The following is a 25,959-nucleotide window of genomic DNA, read 5'->3' on the forward strand; positions in this document are numbered from 1 at the left end:
TATTAAATAATATTCATATATTTGTTCAGTTTGAAGCGATTAAAACTATAATAGTACATTTTTGTGATTCTTATTAAAAAAAATCATTTTACTACTGCTAAACCCGCTAATTTACAAATATTACATTACATATTTAATTTTTTTCGTATATGTAGTTTTAAAAGGTTATTCCATTAACCACCCATACGCCCCTATGCTTACTTATGGCCCTTTATAACTAAAAGGATTTGTCATACTTTGCGGGCTAGCGAATTTGTCCAAATCAGTATTTGTTGTTCCTAAATTATCCACCATATGATGACCGCCCATAGGCAAATTTGCATTAGGACTCAATTGAGCTTGTTGCTGTTGAACCATATAATTTGGAAGTGGGCGATGCATACGCTGAATGGGTGGTGCATTAAAATATGGTTGTTGTAGACCACTGTGCATCTGCATATGTGGATTATATGCATGTGCTCCCATTGGTGATATACCCATTTGATAATTTGAATTAGGCATATTCATGGAATTCATGGGATGATGTGCGGTTTGCATCGCTGTAGGTGAAAATCCAGCGCTCATAAAGGGTTCTGATGCTGAAGACATCACTTTTGGAATAGCTGTGGGTGGCACGCCTATTACAGGAATTCGTGCCTGTGGTGTAATTTCAGTATTTGGCGGCATTGTGGGATGGCCTATGGGTACAGGTAGTAAGCCGCCCATTGTCATATTTGTACGTGTACCACTGATTGCTGCATCTTTGGGTGATTCTTGACGTTTGGATGGTAAGAAATGATTTGCCCCCAACGTTGTTGATGTTGCCGCCATTGATGACATGGTCATATTGCTCTTCATGTTGTTAGGTGATGAGCTCGCAATTTCTGTGCTACTTGTTGAATCAATTGGTGAATATAATTTAAAATTTATCTTAGGACTGCTAGTGCCAGCGGGTTGTTGGTGCAATGCCGTTGTTGTAGTAATGACTTTAGGCGATAAATTTTCGGTGCGAGTCGGTTTAGTAAATGCTGTAATAGGATCTTTTTTATTTGTGTTATGTAAACCAGCCGCATTAACTGGCGATTGCATATATAAAGGTGATTGAGAATCAGTAGGATGTGAAGTAGCTGTTGTGTTTGTTGTTGTTGTTGATAAACATTTCGGATTGAGTAGGCGTGGTGGTATGGGTCTTTCCATTTGTGATACATACATTGAATGTACAACTCCATCAAAATGAAAATATAATAAGGGTGTTGGTGTGTGGGTCCTTAAATAAACTGGCTGCTCTAAATTTGGTGGTGCAATAACTCCTGGCGGTGGCGGTGGTGGTGCAATCTTATTTGAATTTTCTTTTTGTTTACTCTTGCGTATTTTGTCTACTAATAAGCTGTGACATTGAGGTGTTATACCGAGTTTTTTTCTCAATCGTCGCATCTTCACACGTATTTTAGCTTCAATTACTTTCCGATCTTCTTCATCACTATTGTGATTGGGATATACGCCATCCTCGAAATTCACTTTTTTCTTTTTTGCTGGCCTGTATAGTTAAGAAACCAATGAAAATAAATTAATATTTATATCTTATTAAGTAAAAGCTATTATCCACTATTCTTCATACGTGAAACTATCAACAATTTTATTTTTTGTATAAAATTTGCAATGGTATACCTCAAAACCATTTATGTTATACTAGTATCGCCCGGAGTCGAAAATTGATAAATTTAATTTTTTAGATAAGGGATATGAAAATTAAAGCCTGTATAATTTCTACTCTGTACAACACAGTGTTTATGGATGATAGGTTCAAACCAAATTTCCGCTTTGGGTATTTCAGCTTTTTGTACAAAATTTCCACCGATGATGCAATTTTCTTAAAATCGGCGAATAACTTAATAAAATAGGCTTAACCATGGGAATGTTCTGAACTGAAATGAGGTTAAAATATCGTTGGTATAACGTACGCTTAGAGTGCACACTTGCTTTTGCAAAACTTCCCTCATTAGCAATATTCAGCGAATACCAATGATGTAGATTCAGTGGTAACGGGTATTTGCTTACGGAAATTTGATTTTGAATGGAAGGTTTCACGCCCCTGCTTCCAATGAACCCCAATTATCTTTCGCATTGACAATGTTGGCAGCTGCGCCAAGTTTCAGTAATGTAACTTATGCGGTTCAGGAGATATATGTGTGATATGGGGAAAAAAATTGTGTATGGGAGGTACCACACCTTCTTTCCCCATTCTTCCCACTTTCCTCCAGTGATATAAGATTGATATTGGGCATCTGCCTGCCAAGTACCATTGCCCTTGTATGACTACCCTCAGAGATATTTAAGTTTACATATGTTTACATATATCTATATATCAGATGCCACACCCTCTACATACCAAAATTACCCTCTATCAACTGAACAATTGTGTTTCATCCAAATCGGTCAAACGGTGCGTCCAACAAAGGTTGTGGCGTATTTATATATAGATAGATATCATATTAGAGTTCTGTGTGATAGGGAAATTTGAGTTTGTATGGGAAGTGCCACGCCCCTTTTCCAACATTCTCCAATTTTCTTTAAAACTACGGCAATAATATTGGCAGCTATGTCAAGTTTGAGTAATGTGACTTAATCGGTTCAGGTTCTTTACAGTTTTCCCCTCTGATATAATATCGATATTTGGGAATTGCCTGCCAAGTATCATTTTCCTGGTATTAACACTCCAATCTCAGTTCAGATTCAAGTCCAAGCCAAGTCACATCACCAGAGCTCTAACCCTTAGTACTTCAATTACTAACTATACACATTCTAAAAGGAAATTTATCGGTTTATTCGAGGTTAAAGTTAAATCTCAATTTGTATGAGTTCCATATGCGACTTGTTTGGAAAAACCAAAGTCGCATTGATGGAAAGACTACACGCAATTGACCACATAAAACGAGTTTTAAGCAATTTGGGAAAAGGGTGTTTATCAATCGGAATGATTTGGGATAGTTTTCGGGACTACGTCCGAATTTCAAGAATTTATTTCTGTTTTGTATTTCGGGACTGTCCCGATATAATCTCGGAATCCTTTCAGGACTATTTCGATAGTTTACGGAACGGAATAATTCCGATACTATTTTGGGACTGTTTCTGGATAATTATGGGAACGGTCGCTAAGCCCGTCATGTAATTTATGAATCACGCTTAATGAAATTTTTGATTTTGTGTAGCGCAAGTAGCAGCTCCTACCAAATAAGCGTTGAGGAAACCCTTCTCGGACTTCACGGGAAAAGTAATACCAAAGTTAAGAAAATAAGAAAAAATAATTTCTAACCGTGAATTTCTGCCAAGAAAGGCTTCTCAGTGAAAATTCATCTGCTTGTAGAGGCCGTTCGGTGTCGGCATAAAATATGTAGATTCCGCCTCGACAGTTTGTAGAAGAAATTAAGAAGGAGCACGATGCACATTGGAGGAGCAGCTCGGCCAAAAATTTATATTTTTATTCCTCTGTCATGATTTCTGCCACTATCAATGGTTATAAATGCAAATTTATTTACTTACCCCACTGATGCGGTTCGAACAGTATTCGTTTCACCATCCAACGGTTTCAAAATACTTCTATTGCTTTTGTCATTATTGGAAGTGGTGGTTTCTTCTGCCATGTACTGTTGTTCGCTGGTAGTAGTAACGTTTTTATTTTCATTTTGTTTTTGTTCTGCCATGGCGCTACCAGCAATTATATCATTGCATGGTACAATTTCAAGTACATTTCCCTTTTGTACTGCTACAGCAGATGCTTTGGGCAATTCCTTTAGCAATGGTGATGGTTGATTTAACCCAAATGATTGAGTACCAAAACGAGTATAATAATAATTAGATGCATTAGCGGTTGCATGTTGTTGCATTGCAGTATACATATTGGTATCATCATTACCCATAATTGTTAAATTGGTATATCCGTGTTGAATTGTATGATGTGATCCATGAATTGGAGGAACGCCTGCATTTGCCATTGATACATACTGATTTGCGTAAAATGCATTTGGATCATTTGGTAATGACATATATGCTGCCGGCCCATACTGACCATAATGGCTATAATCATCGTATCCAGCGATGTTGTGTTGTTGCGTATTTTCATTATGGCTAGAATTTGACCCATTCAGCACAATATTTATACGAGCATCTAACGATATGCGATTGGGTTCGTTATTAAAATAGTATGAGTTATTGCCTGGCGTAGGCGAATGTTGTTGTTGTGTATAGAATTCTTGCCTTGGTGATAACGAAAGATGTCGGTTGTTATCGTAAGATTTGTTAGACGATGGCGAAAGTGTTCTCTTTCTGTGTGGTGAACGGGAAATTGAACGTAAATGTCTGTCAGGTGATAGACTACTACGACGTATATTATTATTTGGTGATAAATTAGGATCTGTGGGCGGTGAAGGTGGTTTAAATGGTAAAGGTGAACGAGAGTAACGACCGAAACGATGTCGTGGGGAGCGAGATCGTGACCGGGTGCGTGAACGCGAACCACGTCTGGGTGAGTGTTTACGAAAACGATCTTCAACATTTGCAAACGGTCTACGTTTACGTGATATAGGACTTATATCACCCAACCGTCGATTATATTGACGATTTGCACCACTTGGACTACGACTGCGGCTACGTCTGTCGAAATTGCGATTACGCGATTGCTTTGAAAAGCCGCCCCCGCGTCGTGGAGGAGTAATACCACGTCCATTATTACTATTTCTAGTTGGACTGACAGACAATGAACGTACACGTCCACGGCGCGAACGAGATCTTGCTTGCCCAGTATTATTAGTATGATGTGATGGTAATGGTGATCGACGACGTTTTTGATGATGATTTGATGAAGATTCCTTAGATTCCATTATTGGTTTTACAATTGCAACTTCTTTGGTTGGCTTTGCTTGTTTTACTGTTGCGTTACTGTTTTCAGCAGCTTCTATATCTTGTTTAGAATTATCTAATTCGTTGTCTGCATCAAATATAGCAGAAGTTTTTGGTAACTTTACTGGCGATATAGTTAATTTAATAACATCACGTTTTATATCAAATATATTTGTAATTTGCGGTTGGTCGTCTTCGTTTTGTAATTTTTGCATAGATTGCACAAATTGTCCACGTAACTGTAAAGATTCCTCAGTTGTTTGCAAGGACAAACCAAATTTGTCACAATCTGCTTCTCTATCACTTTTTGTTAAATTACCCGCTGAGGACGATGTTTCCATAAATTTATTTAAAATTAAGTTTTTTTCATGTAAAAAAAGTTTCTCCATTTTGAGCAATTCATCGCTTATTTCATCAGCCGAATCATAATTAGCACGCATCATTTGTATACGCAGTAAGTTTGCTTCAAGATTTTCTAATTTTTTCATTTCTTTAGCAACATTCCCTTCATTCGATTCATTTTTCATGTTAAATAATTGTGGGGTTGTGTCTTCGCTACTTGTTAGCGATGCAGAATGAACATTTGTTTTTGTATTATTTTCATTATTAATTGTGGTGGTAGTTGTTGCATCTTTACATAATGTGTCTGCATCATTACTATCTTCCGAGGCAGAATCACTGGAGCTTGTAGTGCTAGATGAAGCTGAAGACGATGCTGAGGTATCGGATGATGAAGATGATGAAGAGGAATAAGAAGTAGATGATGTAGATAAATGTTCATTTTCATGTTGCTTATTTGTTTCAAGAACACTTGTTGTTTCATCATTTCCCGCAACAACCGATTCATTAGTTAATTTTAAATCAGCACTCTCAACACTTTTAATAAATTGATTATACAAAAGTTGCATTTCGCTTAATTCGCTGGTGTCATTGTTGCTGTCCACTTTTGGTGATTTTGCTTTAGGCATTGTATTATTTTTTTTTCCTGGTAGTGGTGATAAACGTGTTTGTGGTGGAGGCGAATTTTTGGGCGTAGTACTTTGTATTTTTGAATTCGATTCAGAGTCTGCACTATCAGCAAGACTTGGTGAATGACTAGAATTAATAAAACGTCCAGATGATGTACGATTTTTTGATATTTGTTCGATTTGATTTAATTTAAGAAATGCAGCAGAAGTCATAAGCAATTCTTCGTCATCATTCTCCCAATTATCTGAATAGTCGTCAGTATTTGGACTGCTATCGTTAGTATAAATTGCGGACTTTTTTAGATTACCACTGGGAGAATCTTCCAATGGTGGCGACATTTTTTCAGTTTTTATTATTACCACTGTGTGTTTATCTTTTCTTGAATTATTTTCTCTTGGTGGTGTAAAATTTTTTTCCTCTTTAAGTTTTAGATTAGGCGTACTATTTTTATAGTTTGCGGTACTTTTGGAATGTAAGGATAATGGTGGAGTTGATGCTTTCATTTCTTTAGCATAAGACTTATTTTTGTTACTTTTTTTAATCTTTTTATCGTCGTAAGTATCTGCTAGCGTGTTTTTTTCTTTCAGTTTAGCGGCGTCACGCTTCGACGTAGAAACACTGCCATAACCTTTTGGACCTTGTTTTGTACTTTTGTTTGTATGCATGTTATCTGTATGTTCACGTGATTTTTGTAACAATTTATCTTTAGTTGCTTGTATGCTCTCTAGTTTTAAATCATCATCTTCTAATAACTTGTCAACACGACATTGGATCTCTTGCAGTTTATTTGTTATTTTAAAATTAGATGAAATATTTGTAGTGCTCTTGGAATCAGTTGTTGGTGTTGATGGTGAATTTTGTTGTGGTGGCGTTAAACTCGCAAACATGTCTAATACTTGAGATTTGCTTGAATCTGCGGTTTTTGCACCAACCTTGGATTTATTCTCTGCTATTTCTTCATAAACATCTTTTTCAATTTTAATTGGCTTATTAAGATAGTCGATTGCACTATAAGGCGACCCTTCTGTTGCATTTTTAACGATATCTGGCGTGTTATTGTCTCTTGCAGGTGTATGCCCATCATCCTCACCGGTCAATGCGACTGACTCGTACGATGACGAAAATGTACGTTGTTTTTTTGAATGTGTCTGCAAGGTTTTACGTATCTGTTTGATTTTTTTTCTCTTACTCGATTTATGACTTAACTTAGGGCTTGATTTGCTGCTTTGTTCACGTGATTTTGATTTTTTGTGCTTTTTCTTTTTTCCACCACTGTGCTCTGAAATTTTTCTTTCTTTTTTATTCGTTTTATTCAATTTATGGCGATCGATTATATTATAAGTAAAAGATATAGATGGTTTTGTCTTCGTCCACCTAAATAGATTTGGGATGGGGAAAAATATAATTATAATTTCCTAAAAATATACATTTTCTCTTGGTCTACTTACATTAATTCGGAAGTAAATCCGCTTTTGTCGGGCGGTGGTGGTGAATGATGAATTTTTGTCTCTTCGACAGCATTTGCATGAAAGAATCCGGTATTATACTGAGACCGGTATCTGTGAAAGCGTCCACGATTATGCGGCGTGAAATCACTGTCTCTGTGGCGAAAGTCGGTACGATAGTTTCTCATAAATGGATTACTATATGAACGATAAGGCCTAGTATTATTATAACCTGAAAACCCATTTGAGAAATTTGTTGGCGTGGTATTAATCATAGGTGATGTATATTCCAATGGCGGTAATGCTGCACTACTAATGTGACGCATTGGCTCATATGACTCAGCAGGGGTGTGTGATGAAATGCTTTTATGTTCATCATGTTTCCTTTTTTTATTTTTTGTTTTTTTCTTAATAATTCCATGTTCTTTTCCACTATCATTTTCTGTATGCTTCCTTTTCCTCGATTCTTAAAAAATTTTTTTGGAAATGTTAAAAATAAATTATTATAAAAGTATAATGAGTTAATGAGTATAAATACAATTTTGCCCATGGTATTTTTCAGAAATGTTTAATCACAAAAATAGTTTTTGCTGAAATATGCATTGGTTTCAAATCCGATTGCGACAACAATCGTATTCCATGACGCCCCTGTATGTATACCTTGTAAATCTCTTCAAAGCCTTTTCTCCCGGAAGTTAGATTTGAATCTGGATTCTGTGATGTCGATCTGCTGACATATCGTGTCGATCGACGTCATGTCTTTGTTGTTAGCAACTTCTCCAAGATTGTTTGTCAACAGATTGTTCAACGCAGGAGTTCGGGTTCAAATCTAACCACCGGGAGGTTTTGAAGAGATTTACAAAGCATAATCGAAACAGCTGTCGCCTTGTCTGCCCTGTTGTAGCGTAGTTTGAATACTACCCAAGTTATTTGATAAAATAAAAGTTCAAAAAGAGCTTTAAAAATATTTTCATACATTTATCAAAACGCGTATTCCCCGCATAACAGCGACGATAAAAAATTGAAGAATTGCCTATTCCCTTTTTTGTTCCTAAATAATAAATAGCTTAAAAACGAAAATGATCATTTCTGGGAATAGACTAAGCCTGTCTCAGTAATATTTAAACATCATATTTATATATTGCGCAAATGGGAATAAATTTACATGCTTTAACAATGCTTTAGGTAACCACGGCATTTGTTTTCCTGTATACATATATAGCAGATGAGAAAATTTAGATTAAAGAATTCAATTTCGTACGTTTTCCGAACAAACACGCCGAAGACATACGAACAAATACAGAGAATTAAGTTTTTACACTATAATTATATATGTAATACTCCTTATATTGCTAAAAAAGGCTAGGTACATTCCCTAACATCAGAGTGACGATATTTTGTTGTTTAAACGTTTTTGTTTTTGTATTCAATAATCGAATGTACCTAAATTTAAATTTTTTCTTGTGACACTTATGCTGCTACAATTACAAACATTTTTTAGGCTGTCTTGTTTTGATTTCGAATTCAAAACACATTGCGAGCATTTTCTATTAGATAGGAGTATTACATATATGGCTATAATTTTCATTTGTAAACAGCATTATATACTTGTAAAAGAAAAACCTTTGTAATTTTCAGGAAATCATACATATGTATATCATTTTGTTTTTCTTTTCTCAATTTTGATATGTGAAAAATTAATTAGAAAAAAAATGGATATTGTACATTAAAGTCGTTGGAATAAATTATTACAATAAATCTTTTAATACAACCAAAATATAATTTTTGAACATTAGGTGCGTGAGGAATCCGAGCTGAATGTCGTCTAAGAGAAAATTGAAAAAGCTAATAAGCGCAGGTATAGCAAGATGGGCATTGGAACTTGAAAACTTTAACTATTCGATTCAACATACATAGGCGGGAGTATTTGAACAATTAAGGATAGCAGTAACCGAATACTTAAAAATAATACAGTTGTACAATTCATTACAGCGCAAGCGCCAAAATGACAAAATTTAATGGGTAAATGAAAGAGAACGTAGTATCTCGAAGTTGTCGTAGGAACAAAAAAAAAATGGGTGTAACCGAACATTATATACTCAGCGTGAGCTTCAATTGTACATTTCATTTCAGATAAATTACTTTTCTACATAACACGTGGCACCGCCCCCCATTTCCTCTTACAATAAAACTTGATAAATGAAATATCATTGATTCAAAACTATTTTTTGCTAAGTTAAAGGTTATTATTCTAGTCTACGGCCCTTTTAAACCTTTTAAAAATCGTTTGTATAAAAGTGGGCGGGGTCTTTAACCGATCTCGTCCATTTTTACTAGAAATATTTTATGCTATAGGGAAAATTTGTGTACCCAATTTTATTAAGATCAGTTAATTTTTCTTCGAGTTATGGCTCCCGAAGCATAGAAAATTGCTTAGTCATAAAAGGTGCGGTGCCACGCCCATTTTTTTAAATTTGAATTTTTTACTATTTGTTGTTATAAATCCACTTGGGAACTGAAATAACTTTGATATAAAGTTCTTTTTTGCCAAGATATATCTTATTTTATTCGGCCACGTCCCTTTTAAAAATCTTTTATATAAAAGTCGGCGTCGTCCTTAACCGATTTCGTTAATTTTCTTCAAAGCATTCCTTATAGTAAAGGCAACCTCTCTGCCGAATTTTGTAACTATAGGTTTGACGATTTTTTATTTATCATAATAATATTTGTTAAATTGATTTTACAAGTGGGCGGTGCCACGCCCATTTTTAAAAAATTTTTCAAATTTTTATCAAGAGTTTCAACATCAATCTACACGACAAATTTCAACATTCTAGGTGTATTATTTACTAAATAATGAGGTTTTCGGTGTTTTCCAAAATGTTATATATTTAAGAAATGGGCGTGGTTATGATCCGATTTTCAATACCAATCTATTCTGAGTCCAGATAAGCTCGTGTACCAAATTTGGTGAAGATATCTCAATATTTACTCAAGTTATGGTGTTAACGGACAGACGGACGGATATGGCTAAATCAATTTTTTTTCGATACTGATGATTTTGATATATGAAAGTCTATATCTATCTCGGTTCCTTTATACCTGTACAACTAACCGTTATCCAATCAAAGTTAATATACTGTGTGCAAAGCACCGAGTATAAATAAATAAGATGTGTTTTATTAATAGTATGTTCCATGAAAATTATATGTACGAAGTCGCTTTATGAAAAGTACCATGCTTACAGGAAAAGTTATATTTTTTTTGTACTTTGTAATTTCAGAAAACTAAATTAAACTTACCTCTTTTAGAATGTTTGGAAGTTTTATGTTTTTTATGATCTTTTTTCTTAGTCTTACGCTTGTGTAATAAAGTCTCAGACTTTTGTTCTTTTTTGCGTTCCCTTTCTTCCTTCCGCTTAATTGCATCCAATTCAAGTATCGCACGCACTTTCTCCGCACATTTATCCGTCTCTTGTTTAGAGGCTGATTTAGCATGGGAAACATTTTGTGGCTTATTGCATTTTATTATATTGATCACTTCATCTGCGGCTTTTTGTTTGGTATTATTAGGCTCATTACCATGTGGCGGTGTTTTCACTTCACCTGGCTCTAAACTACTATCCCCCTCTTCCATTGTTATATTAGTAGTCTTGACGCAATCTTCTTTAAAATTGATTACAGACATGCCCTGTACTACCACAATTTTTTTCTATATATACATATATATATATATATATATATGTAACTATATATACAGCGCTGTTTCCAATAAATTCTTCAAAGTTCTATAAAACTTGTTCAAAATTAAATTGCTCGTTTCTAACGATCATTTAATTACTCTACACACTTTAATTGTTAAAAGTACATATTAAGTTCAACTGAATAACGTTTTACTCCACATTTTTTCTTTCCTTAATTTGGAACGAAAATTAATTTAAGCCTTGTACATGAGCGCAGCAAAATGTAAGTATTTGGTAATGTGTAATGGTTATCGATTACAAGTACCCAAATCGGTTATGTAGGGGCTACACGTACAAATTCGTTGAAATCTCAATAGTTTTCAGGAGTGGAATTCTCTAATGCCCAGTTTTTCAGTGAAAGTTTAAACTATAGTTTAAGTTGACTAGAGTTTAACCTTTCCACTTTATTCGAAAATTTTAAATCTTGCTGCTCATCTCAGCTTAAGCGACCGAAGTGGCAGGGTTGAACTAGTCAACTTTAACTGGAGTTTAAACTTACATTGAAAAACCGAGCTTAACTGTGAAAAACTGAAAAATGTACACTGATTGAAAGCTTCTTTAAGCGCCAAATACACGACACGAACATTTCCGCGAACATTCCCGTTATGTCATGTTTCTGCGACCTTTTCTGTCGTGTATGGTGGTGTTTGCCAGTTCGCGCAAATGTTCGCCAAAAATCAAAATATTTTAATTTTTGGTGAACATTTGCGCGAAGTTCGTGTGTGTATGGCGAAATAGCTCATAATCGTAGTAATTTCTGAACGGAACAGACGTGCGCGGAAAAGTAAAATGGACAATAAAAAATTTCTGAGTGAATTTATTGAAATGTATAAATCTCTGCCATCATTGTGGCAAGTAAAAAGCAAAGATTATTGTAATAGAATTAAAAAGAATAATGATTATGCGACTTTAATCGAAAAATTAAAATAAGTAGATCCTGATGCCACAAAGGATACAGTTATAAAAAAAATAAGTTGTTTGCGGGCGCAATACCGGCGTGAATCAAAAAAAAAGAGGGATAGTTTGAAGTCTGGTGCTGGTGCTGAGGATGAATATGTTCCTACTCTTTGGTGCTATGATTTGCTATGCTTTTTGAAAGATCAAGAAGAACCTTTTTTTTTAAACCATTCTTTGCACCAAATTCTTTTTTTGCGATCTTCTCTCTTTTTTTTACGCTTAATTGCCACAGCGAGCAATATTGCTGCAGCACAATTGTTGTCCGTATTCATCGCTGTCTGAAAGTGAACTAATGTTCGGCCAAAAGTTCGTATGGTGTATGGCCAAAGCTGCGACCAAGATTGCGGAATGTTCGCGGAAATGTTCGTGTCGTGTATTTGGCGCTTTACACTGTAAATTTTCATACGCTTCTGCAAGGTATTAGGCACACTGTTTTGTCTAAATGTAAAAGTCATATGTCAGTGCGAAAATATATATCAAATGCCATGAAAATCAAAAAGTCATTCTGTATCAGTGCGTGTCACAATAGGGTACACTGGCTGTCAAGAGAACTCACGAAGTTTTCATAAGTGAGTTTTCTTGTTTACAGTTAGCTTTACAGAATAAGAATTTTAAAATTTACACAACGTCAAGTGTACACTTAAAAACTCACAGTAAGAAAATCCAGCCCCAGGGTTCATGATAAATTTAAAATGCAAAACTTTTCCGAACGCAAATCTGCAAGGCCTTTTCGCAGAGAAGCTTTTTATGACAAAACACTGCCGAAGGGCAAACCAAGTAAACATAAGAAAGGATTAATAAATTAATGTTTTGGGTTTATTTCAACATCTTTCGTTGTTGGTGGCTAAACTTTTAAATAAAATATTATAATCATGAACCGCATTACTGGTAGACATAATTTTATCTAACCCTCATTAGAGAAATTCCAGACGTTCGTATACACCACCATAAGTGTCAAATTTTAATGTTTTAAATAGTGTGCTAATAATACTTACATTAATAAATAAAAACAAATAAATAAATGTAAGGCGCGATAACCTCCGTAGAGATCTAAGGCCGAGCTTCTCTTCCAATTTGCGTCGTGCTCCTCTTGATTTTCCCTACAAATTGGACGGACGGGACCTACATGTTTTATGCCGACTCCGAACGGCATCTGCAAAGCAGATGAGTTTTCACTGAGAGCTTTTCATGGCAGAAATACACTCGGAGCGATTTCCAAACACTGCTGAGGGGCGAACCAGCTTAGAAAAATTTTCTCCTAATCGAAAAGCCTTATTTCTAAAATTTTGATGTTGCTTTGCCCGGGGTGTGAACCCAGGGCATACGGTGTGGAAGGCGGAGCACGCTACCATCACACCACGGTGGCCGCCGTTATAATACTTTTATAACACTCATAGGTATAATTGGAAACACAAAATAAAGGAGAAACATGAAAATTTTACAGAAAATAATCTAGTTCCTATGGATGGGACATATGTAAAGGCGTAGATTATCTTTTGACGACTTATTGTAGATTAAGGCATGGGTATCCGTGGTCTTAGTTTATAAAAAATAAGCTTTTAAATTTCAAAATTTAGTAATGTTGCAACTAAAGTCCCGCGCCTAAAATTCGGGTAGCACATGTCGACAAGCGTACTCAAAGACGCGAATTTTCGCCAAGGTTTAAAATCCAAAAGCGGAAATTATATTTTTTTACCGTCTAACATTGCAGAACCATACAATGTGGCGTCACAGTGACATATCTATCTACAAACATAAACAAAAGTTCCATGTATATGTTTTTGTAAATCAATGGACTAATGTCAAAATCACACTGCGCCGGAAGTTGAAGTGTCAAATCATATTGAAAAAGTACCAATCAGGTGATTTCCAGCAGTCACCTGGTACTGATTCCACCATGCCGTTAAAAAATTAAAACCTCGTCACGTAAACAATTTCCCATATAGATGCGTTTAACTCAATCTTAAGGGTCTGGCAAAGTTGACATAGCCAAACCGCCATAGTCATAACCATATTTTTACTTTCCCATATCAATTTGCATTAATTATTGGTGCCTTAAAGGGTGAATTAAACTTCCTTAACCCTAACGCCATAGTCGTAACCATACCCATATCCATAACCATCTCCAATTAATGGTGCCTTAACCCAAAAATCGTGAAAATTTCATAAAAATGAAGAAGACGCAAAAAAAGTTTCAAGCGAATAGAAATTTTGTTGTCGATGCTGTATCGAATAGAAAAATAATTGTTTAAAATGTAAGTTTTTTGTATTTATGTTCTACTTTTTTACTGCCTAGTAGTAATTTTAAACTATTTGAATTAATTTTATATAGGTCCAAGGTCGTGAGAACAAAACAACAGCTTGAAAGACTGGTTTCAATTATGGAACCAAATCCCCATATAGCAAAGGAACTTGCACATTATAGAAATGCAACTTTGCTTAATGCAGCTCAGCCTCCTCGTAATTCAATTTTATCCATCTTTCTCAAATAATATTTCAAAAACAATCAACACCTCTGATAGTACCACAGACAAAGTCGGCTGGGCAAGTCCGAGTGCATTTTCGTTTCCAATGCTCAGTTGGTAGGATCCCCGAGCACAAAATCGGAAAACTGTTGCCAAAATTAAAAAATATTAGGAATAGATTTGGCTCTTGTGCATTGCTGCAGCAGTTCATATGTACTGGACAACAAATCCATGAACGCTTCTTTGGACAGTCTGAAATTTTGAATAAATCTATAAACAAAACTTATAATTTCAACAATTTAACAACTTATTTAGAAAGCTACACTTACGTGGTGGAATTAATTTCCAAAGGATTTGAAGCATCTCACCCGTCTTCTACTTCTGGCTAGCTCCAGTAAGCTTTCCTCTTCATCTGACGAATCATCAAACCACAATTCCGTTGTAGTCATACTTTTGTTTTTAATATTTGCATTTAATAACTAGTTCTGCTTTTGTTTATTTATTTTATTTGACAGATTATTGGAAATGTGCTATTGTGAACTTTTTAATTTATCGAAATTCGCAATAACGCTTGATAAAGTTTGAGGACGACCTCCGAAAATACGTAGTCCAAAGTCACAATAGATGTAAACAGAGGCGTTACCTACAAAAAAAAAAAAAATAGTAAAACGTAAAACACACAGAACTGCGAAAACCGCATCAGCCATCACAAAACCAATGAGGTGTCTATCGCTAATCCAAATTTAAAGTTATCTGCTGCAACAATCTATGGTATTTATCATTCACTCACCAGGACCAAGCCGCTGAGACTTTGCTATACTTTAACATACAATACTTTACCCCTTTTTAGCACAACTATTATTTTTGATTTTATTAAATTTTGTAAATTGTTTCTTCCTCTACAGTTCAGTTTCCGTATTGGATGGTAAAGATGACTTTCGCATTTTCTCCATCAATAACTGTGACAACGTGGAAGATATCTATGCCCGTAAATCGCAACATATTATCTTGGTCGAGCGTTTCTTCAATAGCTCTCTAGTGGTGATGGTGACAGCAGAGAAACCCAACTGTTTACAAATGTTACACTTCAAAAAGAATCAAAATATCTGCCGTTGCTTCTACGGCTCAAATATACACAGTATACGAATGAATCGAACGCGCCTAACGGATAGTTTAAATATTCATGATATACGATACTTGAAAATGTTACATCAAATCCAAAATATTGCACCAAACGAACTGGGTCTGAATACTAAAAGAGTACACATATTCAAAATCGATAAGAAGGCTGTGATGATGGCATTAGACGGTGAGTTATTGAATAACATACGAAAACCATTTTAACCCATCTATTTATTTGCATTACAGCTTTAGATTTACAAGTAGCAAAAATTGATGCCGTCAGGCAATTGGAAAAGGCAGAGAAGCATTCATCACACTGTACGGATGATGCAAAGTCAGAAACTGTTGTTGTAACTGCTGCCACCGACACAACGGTCATCTCTACTTCGCCGAGTAGCGGCTGTTCCGACTAACTATCGAAGACAGTATCATCATGTCTTTTGCCAACACAGGTCAGCGATGTGCTTACGCAGGACCGTGCCTTCGCTACTTTATGATGAATGTCTATTCCCACCAATGGGTATTTACTTCTTTTTTATATGAACTGTATTAATTTAAGTTACAATTTCATGTAAATTTATAATAAAGTATGTCGTGGTACGATTGCTGTTGGAATTAGATTTGAAACCAATCAATACTTCTGCTAAGGGTTGCAGAATTATTGCTGGAATGATTAGATTTAGAACAATAATGAATCTGACTCAATTACCAGTCCTACATTTTTAAATTCATATTTTACTTTACTTTATTACTTTCAAATTCAATTACGACAGCAATCGGATTCCACGACAACTTTGAATATTCTTGAATAATTAGCTTTAAGTTTTAGATTTGAATTGATACAAATAATTAGAGTTTTTTTTTAAAGCTTAAAATTATTTTCTGTTCGCTTGGAAAAGATTTCAATTGGAAAACAAAACCAATTAAGCGAGTTTATATTATTATTAAAGTACTTACTTCTTTTTTATATGAACTGTATTAATTTAAGTTACAATTTCATGTAAATATATAATAAAGTATGTCATGGTACGATTGTTGTTGGAATTAGATTTGAAACCAATCAATACTTCTGCTAAGGGTTGCAAAATTATTGCTGGAATGATTATATTTAGAACAATAATAAGTGTGACTCAATTACTAGTCCTACATTTTTTAATTCATATTTTACTTTACTTTATTACTTTCAAATTCAATTACGACAGCAATCGGATTCCACGACACCTTTGAATATTCTTGATCTGAAAAAAAAAGAGTAGATCTAATCTGAATTTCTAATTAGCTTTAAGTTGTAGATTTAAATTGATTCAAATAATTGGAGTTTTTTCTAAAGCTTAAAATTTTTTTCTGTTCGCTTGGAAAAGATTTCAATTGGAAAACGAAAACCAATTAAGCGAGTTTATGTTATTATTAAAGTACTTACTTCTTTTTTATATGAACTGTATTAATTTAAGTTACAATGTCATGTACATATATAATAAAGTATGTCGTGGTACGATTGCTGTTGGAATTAGACTTGGAACCAATCAATACTCCTGCTAAGGGTTGTAGAATTATTACTTGAATGATTAGTTCATATTTTACTTTATTTTATTACTTTCAAATTCAATTACGACAGCAATCGGATTCCACGACACCTTTTAATATTCTTGATCTGAAAAAAGAGTAAATCTTATCAAAATTTCTACTTAGCTTTAAGTTGTAGACTTAAATTGATTCAAATAATCAAATTTTTTATTCGAAACTATGGAAACAACTCAAATTTTACATGAATATAACACACTTCTGAATTTTCCAAATATAAAGTTAGCTGCTGCAGCAATATAGCTCAAGGCAATTAATATATTTTTATGTTATTATTAAAGTATTTACTTCTTTTTTATATTAAATGTATTAATTTAAGTTGCAATTTCATGTATATATGAGGCTCCAAGGTGCAAAACCAGATGAATCCATAATATGTAAAACTTAGAAAAAGCACAAAAAATTTTTAAATTTGTTATGAATGAAAATTGTTATGCATTTTTAATACGGGTTTTTAGAATGTTGCCAGGCGATGCAATATTGTCGCAATTTAAATATTATTTTAAAATGTCTGGTTTTGCATCTAGGCGCCTCATATATAATCTTTATTTGGAAAAAATTACTAAATCTAATGATATGTTTTAAATAAATGTTTATATTATATGTTATGTTTGGTTATTATAATTAAAAATAAATATTAAAAATTCAACTTTTTTGGTTGATATTTTATTCATGTGGCTGCTCCAGGGAACGTAAATCGGGAGGTAAAATTCAAGTTATATGGCGGTTATATAAATGGTGAAATGACCGAAAAATTGACGCGCATTGTGACGTGTGTGAGCAGAACAGTGCTATGCTCACATCCTATAAGTGGGAGCAGAATGCACAATCACATAAATAGGTACGAAATGGGAAAAAAGTGTAAAAAATCTACTCTCGCTAATACAAACGTGACTAAAATTTAACAAGGGGCGTGACCGCACAATGACGGTAAAATGGCTAGTCAGATGACGTGGAGCGTTTTTGCAGGGTATGTTCCAACAAGAAACGCTGATAGTTTTACTAATCACTCACACTTGTACCCTACAAGACGGAGGTAACCAGTTCACCCACACATTCAAAGCTTTTTTCGCTCTCCACTAACACATCGACGTTTCATGCTGTCATCGAAATGACAGTTCATTAATTATTCCGGAAAAATTGAAACGCAAAAAAAATATAAATTGTTTACAACGAAAAATATCTTGTGCTTTTAGTTGTGACATGTGACGGAAATTAAAAATTTTGTTGCAGAGAACACCTTTTTGCGTTGGCGACCTTCGCCCAAAATAACATTAAGTTAATTTGAGTTGTGACATGTGACGGAAATTAAGAATATTGTTGCAGAGACCATCTTTTTGCGTTGGCGGCCTTCGCCCAAAATAATATTAAGGGTAAAGTTTTACAAGACGGTACACCACCTAATTTAAAAATATCAAATAATAATAAAAACGGAGCTCGAAGCGCGTCTTTTGATTCCACGTTTGATAATTTTTGATAAAAATTGGGTGGTGCACCGTCTTTTAAATCGTTACCATATTAAGTTGTATAGAATCGACGGGATGGCCTACAAGGTTTTATGTCAACTAAATCGCTCCCGATATGGTCGGGCTAGTACCTTAATGGTTCCCGGAACGTACCCGATCTGCATCCGGCAAAGGACCACCAAAGTCCATAACGGGGAGTGTCCTTATCGCTACAACAACAACAACATTATTTACTTTCTGATTTTCATTCATACGTATGTGCATTTTTAAATAATAAAAAAAATGTTATATTATTCTAATAGATAGCATCTCCGCCGGGTTGCGATTCAGCTCAGAATATGCCAAAATCAAAGGAAATCTACAAAAACAAGGTACTTTACAAGCAACATGCTTTGGAATACGGTACCAAACTGGTTGGATGTATTTCCCTAAAAAAGGCTGGAACTACGCATCTTGGTTTGCCAGTATTTGCTTCGGTAATTTATATTGATTTGTAGTGATTAAAAATTGCAATAGTAGATAATGTAATGTGAATTAAAATTGAATAGGTAGCCGGAGCAAAAAAGGCAACTGATCGGCCTGCAACTGTTATTTATGTGGTGCCACCGGGAGCTGCTGCTGCTATCCTAGAAGCATTAGAAGCAGAAATGTCTTTGATTTTTTGCATCACCAAAGTTGTGCCATAACATGATAGGGTTCGCGTTAAGCACGCTCTCTTAAGGCAAAAAAAATCGCGTCTAGTCAGGCCCGATTGTCCAGGAATCATCGCACCAGAAAGGGTAAGTAAATTGGCTACCATATTAAATATATAAGCAACATGTATGAATTTTTTAGTGATAATTTGTCATGCTTTTGTTGATAATCAACTGAAGAATGCAAATACGACAGAGTTCGAAGTTCATGTGAAAACCAATTAATTTTTTTAATTAGCATTTGGAGAGAAAAATACATATGTATGTATGCATAGAACTGCATAGAAGGGGAGGAAAAATGAATTATTATCAGTAGATTTGCAAGATTTTTGTCATTTCCCCTGCATCGCAGTTGTCATTACATTGCGTTAAGAGAGGACATCAACACCTTACTACCCACAGCCAGTTAAAATTATTGTAAATTTTGCTCTTTTCATCACTGTTTCAAAACGTGGAAAGTTATATATCGAGCATTCCATGGAGAATGGTGCATTTTAGCAGACTTTCGCATTGCCGGCATTATTAATATTCAATCCCTAGAAGGTTTAATGTAGTCATATCAATAGTTCCCGAGATGGTGGGGCTAGTACCACAATGGTGCTTGTTACCCGAACGTAGATAGATCATTTATTGAGGATTGCACAGTGACTTGCACATCTTCACAGCACCTCATCCTAGCCGACTTCCTTGATGAACCCCAGCAGTGTTCTTTGCTTGAGGGATTAAATGTGGGAATGCTCTGGCCATGGTGAGCCCATAAACTTAGCCCTACGTCTTGAAATTGCGCCGCAATCTAGAAGGATATGGTCCACCGTCTGCTGATCCATCACAAAATCGGTATGTGTTGTTCGATACTATACACAGCTTTTGCATGTGACTGTTCAGTCTACAGTGTATTGTAAGAATTGCCGTTGGGGTTCTTAGGTTATCTTTTTGAGAGGCCTATTAATGCCCTATATCGAGTTGTCCTGTAACCCCCTAACAGTAACTTAGATTGACTCAGGCCTGGCATATTGCGCCAGTGTTCTTCCCTATTTCCCTTTCTTCTACTAATAGATGCCCCTGTGGGCCAACTGGCAGGAACGGCTCGGGATCGATGGGTCATGCAGTTGCTGCCTCTCTTACCGTGTTGTCCGCCTGTTGTTGTTGTAGTAGCAGTGCTTCGCCCCATCCAATAGGTGCGACCGATCACAAATTGTCATCAATGTCCTCTAACGGGAGTCCAAAGAAACTTTCTGTTTCAACAGGGGTGGGCCATAATGAGAGGAGTGTTAGAGGCGTTGGTTGCACAATACAGTTAAAGAGATGGTTGGTGACATGTGGGGACACATTACAAGCAGGACAATGTTTTGTATGTCGGGGTTGATTGTGGATAGGTAAGAGTTTAACCTGTTACGTTATCCAGCTCGAAGTTGGGCTAGAGTGACTACTCTCGTTTCCCTAGGGAGAGTGCGTTCCTCCTCTGCTAGTTTTGTTCTTTGAGTACAGGAATCACCGGCATAGAGGTGCGACGCTGTTTGTGGAGTTCACTGAAGACATGCTTGTGTTTTTTAGCTTCAAACGGCTGTGTTCTCAGGTGCCGTATTTCCTCATAATGTAATGAGGCCGTGAACAACAAGAGCCACAAAAGATTTATAAAAGTTACGAGGACGCTGGATTTTGGAATCTAGCCCAGAGCAACCTGTCCGATGCAACCATCCCTTGCACGTGAAACACTGACAAGAGTATTTATTTTTTTAATTTAATTTATTTATTATTACGGCTGTTTAGGCCCAAAACTTAAACTACTAAGTACAATTCATTGTTATAATGACTTATTTCTATTGAATATGCTGTTGGAATGCCATGTGATTCCGATCAGCATATTTACTAGCGTGACAGAGGGACGAGTCTGGGAGCCACTCATTAAAGGAAGGTTGGAAAGGACGCGTTTCCAATCCTCCAGTGCTCCCAGCTTAAGGCAACAAAATTTGGAACTTATATTTTTCAATTATATGTGTATTTTAAGCTTTCGGAATGTATTAGTCTCCGATCAATGAAGCTAAACATGTCTTTGGATGTTGGAAATTGAAAATAAGTGTATCCAATCACCCCTCAACTTTGTTTAGTAAAGACGCTGTCGGAATGCATGAAGATTCCGATTAGCACAGCTCAACATATAATGGGAGGTTGAAAAGGACGTGTTTCCAATCCCCCTCGTTATTTTTGTTACACATTATATAATTTTATTGTTATATTTATGCTGTCGGAATGCGAATGATTCCGATCAGCAACAGTAAATACCAGCTGGAAATACCGAATTCCAGCGAAATTAGTTGTTGGAACTGTCTGGAGTTACAGGTGGCGACCGATTTTCTTTTCCTTAGGGCCGGATGCATTGTATTTTGCTGCTACCATTATTACCATTCCCTTTTCGCGCTCCAGTATCGGTATATCATGTAAAAAAATAAAAGAAAAAAAAAACTATCTTATTGGAAGGGTTTTACAATGCTCCAATAAACTTTTTTTAAAAGTATTGAAGTTATTACTACTTTTTATGTGATTAGGAAGTTCATTGAAATATTTCAGGCCCTTATATATATGACCGTCCTAAAAAGATTCTTTTCCGGCAAACGCAGCAAACCCATTTCTCAGTACTGGGGTCAGGAGAAGGACCCGGATTGGGGTCGATACCTTCCCGGAAGAGGAGAGTATGGCGCAGACCCGCTGCAAGGATCTGCTGGGGGGTTGACAATTTGTGGGAGAGACGCAACAAATTAAACATGGAGTCCGCCTGCTCATTGCCCTCCACTCCCCTGTGGCCTAGGACCCAGGCCAACAGTACTACGTTGTGTGCTCCTAATTGATTCAGCTTTTCTACGCACTGAAGGACAAGTGCTGACTTTATTTCGAACGCCGCAAGTGCCTTTAGTGGAACCTGACTGCCTGACTGAGTATGGCAATTGTTTCTTTGGGGTATCAGCGCTAAAGGTTCAGCTTAGCGCACTAACTTATGGCGAATACTTCCGCTCGAAAATGCTCGGATGTGCTTTTAGAGTTACTGATATTTTGGTTCTGGGTCCGAAAACTCTGGCTCCAATCCCCTCTGGCGTCTTCGAGCCATCTATGTACCTTCCGATCTTGAGCCTAGTAATACATTGCACCCGCCTATACCTATACAGCCGTACCAAGAGACGGAGCAGCCCATTACATATTGGCACAACCGGAGCACTGCTGGACATCCATCCTATATGAAAGCTATGCATTCAAAAGTGTTTGTACCAGTGGCTGGTGCACACCGAACTGGACCAATGTATGCTATATTGAGGCCTTCACAAATACCAAGCTATGTTTATGTAAATAATGTTACTGCTAATGTCAATTTGCACGGTTGAGCACATACAGTACCTACGTTTATACAAGGTGGAACACCACACTACCTACATGGCGATGTAGCCACCGATCAGGTTGTTGTAAGAGATTAATTAAAATATGTTATTCATAAACACTGATTCTTATATTTTTGTTATCATTAAACTGTAGACTAGACTCATGACGGGTATTCTTACTGGATACTGCCTTCTGGCGTCACATGCCTTTAAATTAGGCTTGGTCAGTGATAGCAGATGTAGGAAGTGCGAGTTGGAGGAGGAAGCGATCGATTTCATTCTGTGCTCGTGCCCTGCGCTTGCCGGGCTAAGACTCCAGCTGACAGATGTCAGATCTAGAAGCAGCAAGTGGCTTAAGTTCTAGGAAGCCGCTAACCCGCTGGAGCCATGAGAAGCGTGGGTGCACTTTGGGTGTCCCAAGACAAGTTCCGTACCTGCTCCGAATAATTTGATAGATAGATAGATTAGATAGGGATCTGTTCTAGGTCCAACTCTTTGAAATGCGGTGTATGGCGGGGTGCTACAAAACCACCTTCCCGGAGGCACGGAAATTGTCGGCTATGCAGATGATATTGTCGTAGTAGCAGTGGCCAAGAAACTTGATCTGCTCCAAGCATTATGTAATGACGCCATGGGAAGAATAGAGGAATGGTTGACGAACACGGGGCTGGAGATGGCTAGCAATAAGACAGAAGTGGTTCTGATGAGCTCAAAGCGGACTGTGGATGAGTTGGTCCTAACCATAGGAGATTTTCAAATAAATTCAAAGCCCTCCTTGAAATATCTAGGAGTAATCATTGACTCAAAACTAACTTTTAGGGAGCACTTCAGGGCGGTGGGGGACAAAGTTTCTAGAGTTAGTGGAACCCTAACGCGAATAATGCCCAACATCGGCGGCCCAAGCGAAGCTACCCGTCAGCGATTATCCAACGTAACCAGCTCTATAATATTATATGCAGCACCAGTATGGCACAGATCTAAAATGGTCCACCAAAAAGATATACTAGCAGCCTACCGCATTACTGCTATACGAATAGCATGTGCTGTTCCGACGACGCGATCCATGTTTTATCCAGGAAAATCCCAGTAGATCTACTCTCAGGTGAAATGGCCGATCTGTATGGCATTGGATTCAGCCGACCATCTGAAGATGCTAAGAAAACCGCAAGGTCACGAACAATAGTTAGGTGGCAAGAACGGCGGGAAGATTCGAGAAAAGAGCGCTGAACCTTCATGCTAGTCCGGAATATAGCGGAATGGTACGAGCGAAAACACGGCAAACTAAATTACCATCTCACACAGATATTGAGCGGGCACGGTGGCTTGAAGGAATATCTACATAAGCGTGGGATAGAGGAGGATCCTTTCTGTCCAAGCTGTCCGTCCGAATTGGAAGGCGCAGAACATGTAATATTTCACTGCCCTCGTTTTCACAGCGAAAGACTGTCTGTAAACAGAGTTTTTGGAGAGGAACCTTCCATTAGGAATTTAGTTCCACGAATTTGCGGACAAATAGATTGTTGGATTGCTGTGAGCAAGAGGGCTTTTATAGTAATGACGAAATTGATGATGCATGCCGAAAGGGAGCGTAGAGAAATGCGCATACGAAGTAGTGGCGACTAAATCGCCTTTGAAGTTACTTTACCAGGTCCTGATTCTAGTTATCTGAAATTTCTCTTGTGCCTTTGGAAAAGAGCTATGTGTGGAGCCCTATTTATGGAACACTTTTCGGCTTATATTAAAAACTTTTAATCTATTCTTACTGATATGAGTTTCTTTTTCATTCTAGGTAATTTGATTTTGACGATGTGAGGATAGAAATATCCCAAATATTCCAGCTGTGGCTGTAAGAACATACATTTGCTCAAATTAGAAGAAAACTGCACGGTTGAGCACATCCAGTATCTACGTTTATACAAGGAGGAACACCACACTACTTTCACGGGGATGTAGCCACCGATCACGTTGTTGTAAGAGCTTATTTTAAATATGTTATTCATAAACACTGATTCTAATATTTTGTTTTGGTTTTTACTTTAGAGTCAACCTGTTATATAAGCGATGTCAGCTATGCCTGTAACTTAAGCGCCTTCAGATGTAATAGTTACCGCGGACGCGGTCACAGGAGTAGTTCACTACGTGGGGATTACACTAATCAAGGACTTTCAATATCGGAAGGATTTCCAGCACTATAACACACCAACAATATGTGCAATCAGCCGAATAAATTGTACAACAAACGTTAACACCACATCATCAGCCAGCAACAACAACAACAAACGCAACAAGTTGAAACTTCTAAACAATTAATGACTAGTGAACCACCAACATATCCGCAATATGCGCAAACATCAACACCAACATGTGTCGCCTACTTTGCAACACGGTGAAGATGGCCAAGGCCATTCTGATTCTAATACTGATAAAGGCGAACCATTGGCAAATTTAAAAACTCAAACAGACCACGAAAAATGTTGATGATGGTATTAATTCTAGTACGGATAGTAAAGAATTTAAACCTAGGAAAAAAGCTAAACTTGATAAAAACTTAACCGAAGATGACAATGTTTCTAATTCTAATACTAAGGAAGATGAACCTTTGATAAATATGAAGCTTGAAACAGAGTTATCAAAAAATGACGATGATGATAATGATGTTGATGCAAAGTCCAATGTTGAAAATGATGAAAATTATGAAACAGAATCTGAAAATAGTATGAGTGTGGATTATAACCTGAAGCAAAACTGTCATATCCTGTACGGCCAGAATTAGATGTTAAGAAAAGAGCCTACATAAAGAGGCTCAGTATATTTATGGAAAATTTATCATGAGACAATGCCCAATGTATGTATTTCAAATAAATTCAGCACATTGTTGGAAAAAGCATCTAAACTTTATGCATCGTGTAGAGAAACCAGAACATTTACAATTTAAATATAACGAACGTGGTGCAAAATGTAAATTTTGTGTTATTCAAGCAGCTACACCAAGCTTCAACAAATTATTGGACCATGAGATTTCTCATATGCCTAATAGTCATTATTTAAAATGTAAATTATGCGATTGGAAGACGAAAATACATTCAAGTATGAATTTTTATTTACGTGTACAACACGCTGAAACAATTGATGTAACAACGAAAAGTTTAGAATTGAATGTTTGTCCATATTGTAATCACAATGGTATTTACGCAAACACTTAATACATCTTTTCTATGTTTAGAATGTGGTGAATAATTTATAACAAATACAAGTTTACGTGTACACCACAAGATTT

The 25,959-nt window shown here is 36.3% G+C and overlaps 2 protein-coding genes and 1 long non-coding RNA gene across 8 annotated transcripts; 2 read left to right on the top strand and 1 right to left on the bottom strand.

Annotated features, from left to right (window-relative positions):
• l(3)psg2 (lethal (3) persistent salivary gland 2) lies at positions 1-11,259 on the bottom strand. The gene is made up of 4 exons (XM_067789582.1): positions 10,592-11,259; positions 7,293-7,755; positions 3,520-7,218; positions 1-1,516 (listed from the first exon to the last, which is right to left on the bottom strand). Exons 1-4 carry the CDS (start codon positions 10,974-10,976, stop codon positions 202-204), a joined length of 5,862 nt encoding a protein of 1,953 aa, XP_067645683.1. The 5' UTR covers positions 10,977-11,259; the 3' UTR covers positions 1-201.
• A 3,737-nt stretch (positions 11,260-14,996) lies between these two features.
• Positions 14,997-16,075, top strand: LOC137234007 (WD repeat domain phosphoinositide-interacting protein 1-like). The gene is made up of 3 exons (XM_067757640.1): positions 14,997-15,224; positions 15,359-15,762; positions 15,822-16,075. The coding sequence occupies exons 2-3, from the start codon at positions 15,498-15,500 to the stop codon at positions 15,986-15,988; spliced, it is 432 nt and encodes a 143-aa protein (XP_067613741.1). The 5' UTR covers positions 14,997-15,224; positions 15,359-15,497; the 3' UTR covers positions 15,989-16,075.
• A 2,126-nt stretch (positions 16,076-18,201) lies between these two features.
• On the top strand, positions 18,202-25,545 carry LOC137253141 (uncharacterized). 6 transcript variants are annotated; one of them, XR_010953740.1, is made up of 5 exons: positions 18,202-18,529; positions 18,688-19,098; positions 19,171-19,401; positions 24,472-24,652; positions 24,723-25,545. It is a non-coding gene; the product is annotated as an uncharacterized lncRNA (long non-coding RNA). The 6 variants fall into 6 exon arrangements; XR_010953744.1 differs by having other exon boundaries at positions 18,206-18,529; positions 18,929-19,098; XR_010953741.1 differs by having other exon boundaries at positions 18,207-18,529; positions 18,925-19,098.
• Positions 25,546-25,959: the final 414 nt, after the last annotated feature.

Source organism: Eurosta solidaginis, chromosome 5, assembly GCF_040869045.1.
Source record: "Eurosta solidaginis isolate ZX-2024a chromosome 5, ASM4086904v1, whole genome shotgun sequence".
Taxonomy (NCBI): Eukaryota; Metazoa; Arthropoda; class Insecta; order Diptera; family Tephritidae; genus Eurosta; species Eurosta solidaginis.

What these genes read in the sequence shown, in the direction of transcription:
- LOC137234007 (XM_067757640.1), top strand. Translation starts at nt 15,498, where the DNA reads ATGGTGACAGCAGAGAAACCCAACTGTTTACAAATGTTACACTTCAAA. An exon ending in TGTGATGATGGCATTAGACG is followed by an intron (nt 15,763 to 15,821) that starts GTGAGTTATTGA and finishes TTTGCATTACAG; the next exon opens with CTTTAGATTTACAAGTAGCA.